The sequence below is a fragment of the Colobus angolensis genome, unplaced genomic scaffold (genome assembly GCF_000951035.1).
Source record: "Colobus angolensis palliatus isolate OR3802 unplaced genomic scaffold, Cang.pa_1.0 Scaffold169, whole genome shotgun sequence".
Taxonomy (NCBI): domain Eukaryota; kingdom Metazoa; phylum Chordata; class Mammalia; order Primates; family Cercopithecidae; genus Colobus; species Colobus angolensis.
The window spans coordinates 3,563,815-3,565,503 of record NW_012114810.1 but is presented as its reverse complement, the minus strand read 5'-3'; the positions used below and the strand labels follow the sequence as shown (position 1 = coordinate 3,565,503).

The following is a 1,689-nucleotide window of genomic DNA, read 5'->3' as shown; positions in this document are numbered from 1 at the left end:
AGAGAGAGAGAGAGAAGACAGGGGTTAGGGAGAGAGAGAGAGAAACGCCACAAGGACCAGCCCATTGTCTCACCCGACTGAGGAGGTAGGTGCCCAGGGGAGAGGTAGGTGAGGAGAGAGGAAGTCTAAACTCAGACCAGGAGGGCTGTGAATGCCCAGCTGCGAGGTTTAGGGGCTCCTGGAGGATGTTGGCAGGAAAGGGCATGACCATTCGAACCTGAGAAAGAATGGGCTGGCAGGGGAGGGGGACACAAGGTGCTGAGCCAGGGTGTCTGGTGAGGATTGGAGAGACCCAGCAGGGGAGGGAGGGCAGTCTCAGAGGGAGCGGGGCCTCCTTCAGTGCTTGAAATGAGGCCAGGTGCTGATGATGTTGTACAAAGCCTGCCCCGGGGACAGGATGTTGACCACGTCACTGTGGCCCACCAGTAGGTAGTTTGGAGTCAGGTACCCCTCAACCACGGCACACTGGATCAGGTCCTGGGCCGCCTCCAGTGCTGCGGCATTTGGAGGTTTTTCTGCAAAACACATTTTCCCCATTAGTCATTAGGGACTCAGAGTTTCTTGATTAGGGAAGGGACAAGCACCTAGATTCCAGTTTCTTTCTTCCCCCCGCCCCCACCCCATTCCACCATCACCATAGCCAACACATTTACATAAATTGTGGCACTCAGGCACAAAAGAAAACAAGGTCACAGCTTTCTCTGATTCCTCCATGCCAGTTTCTTCCGAAGGTTAAAAAACTGCTCTGGAGGGGAACTGCAGCACAATACACCACTTCTGAGCAGGTATAAAGCAGATACAGCACCACAGAGACACCCACTGGTTTTCCATAACAGACAGTGGTGTGCCCCAAATTGTTGCCATGACTACCAAGAAAGGGGACCCATTTGCCAACTGAGCAATAAAAGCACTGAAGTTTCCAAAAGACTTTTCCCCCCTTGCTCCATGTTTGCCTTGGATATAGAGCGAGGTGGAGCTGGGCATGGGGATGGGTGGATTTGGGGGTAAATGCTCTGTCTGAAAGGGGATCTTGGTGACGTTCTGTATGAAGAGTCCACTTTAAAGCTAAACTGTTCCACTCACACTGCCAGGCACTACAGGACGCCTTTCCCACCATGCTTCCCAGACATGCCGCCTGGTCCCTCAGCCCCCAGCACCCCTCTACCCCATGCTCACCCCTTACCTACAAAGTAGCCGATGAAGGCAATTCCTAGGGCAATATCATTGAATCCATAAGTGTGAGAGCCTTCGACGTGCCATCCAACCCCTTCGTACACGCCACCATCCTGGCCCACCAGGAAGCTTAAGTCAGGAAAAGAAAATGAAGACAGTTACTCTGGGAAACAGAATTTAAATACTTCATTCACTCCTTCAACCATTCACTCATTCTTTCATCCATTCACCGGATATTGACTGGAGATCTCTTATGTGCCAATGTGGACAAGGACAGTAAACAAAACAAAACAAAAAAACCACCACAATCCACTTCAACCTGGCCTTTGTTCCCACCACACCACTAAATCTGACTCCTCCAAGGTGAGCAGTGGCTTCCTGGCACTCAGTGAACTGCACACCTAAAGATGGTTTGGATGGTTCCATTCACCGGATATTGACTGGAGATCTCTTATGTGCCAATGTGGACAAGGACAGAAAACAAAACAAAACAAAAAAAACACCACAATCCACTTC

The 1,689-nt window shown here is 50.7% G+C and overlaps 1 protein-coding gene across 1 annotated transcript in view; it reads right to left on the bottom strand.

The window, feature by feature from the left end:
- Positions 1-276: 276 nt before the first annotated feature.
- The window catches only part of LOC105508945 (peptidoglycan recognition protein 3-like), a 13,324-nt gene continuing 11,911 nt past the window's right edge, over positions 277-1,689 (bottom strand). Inside the window, exons 5-6 of the mRNA XM_011937970.1 lie at positions 1,184-1,302; positions 277-515 (exon numbers count right to left, since the gene is read on the bottom strand). Coding sequence (XP_011793360.1) covers positions 337-515; positions 1,184-1,302 — 298 coding nt within the window. The 3' untranslated portion in view covers positions 277-336. The remainder of the gene's footprint in view (positions 516-1,183; positions 1,303-1,689) is intronic.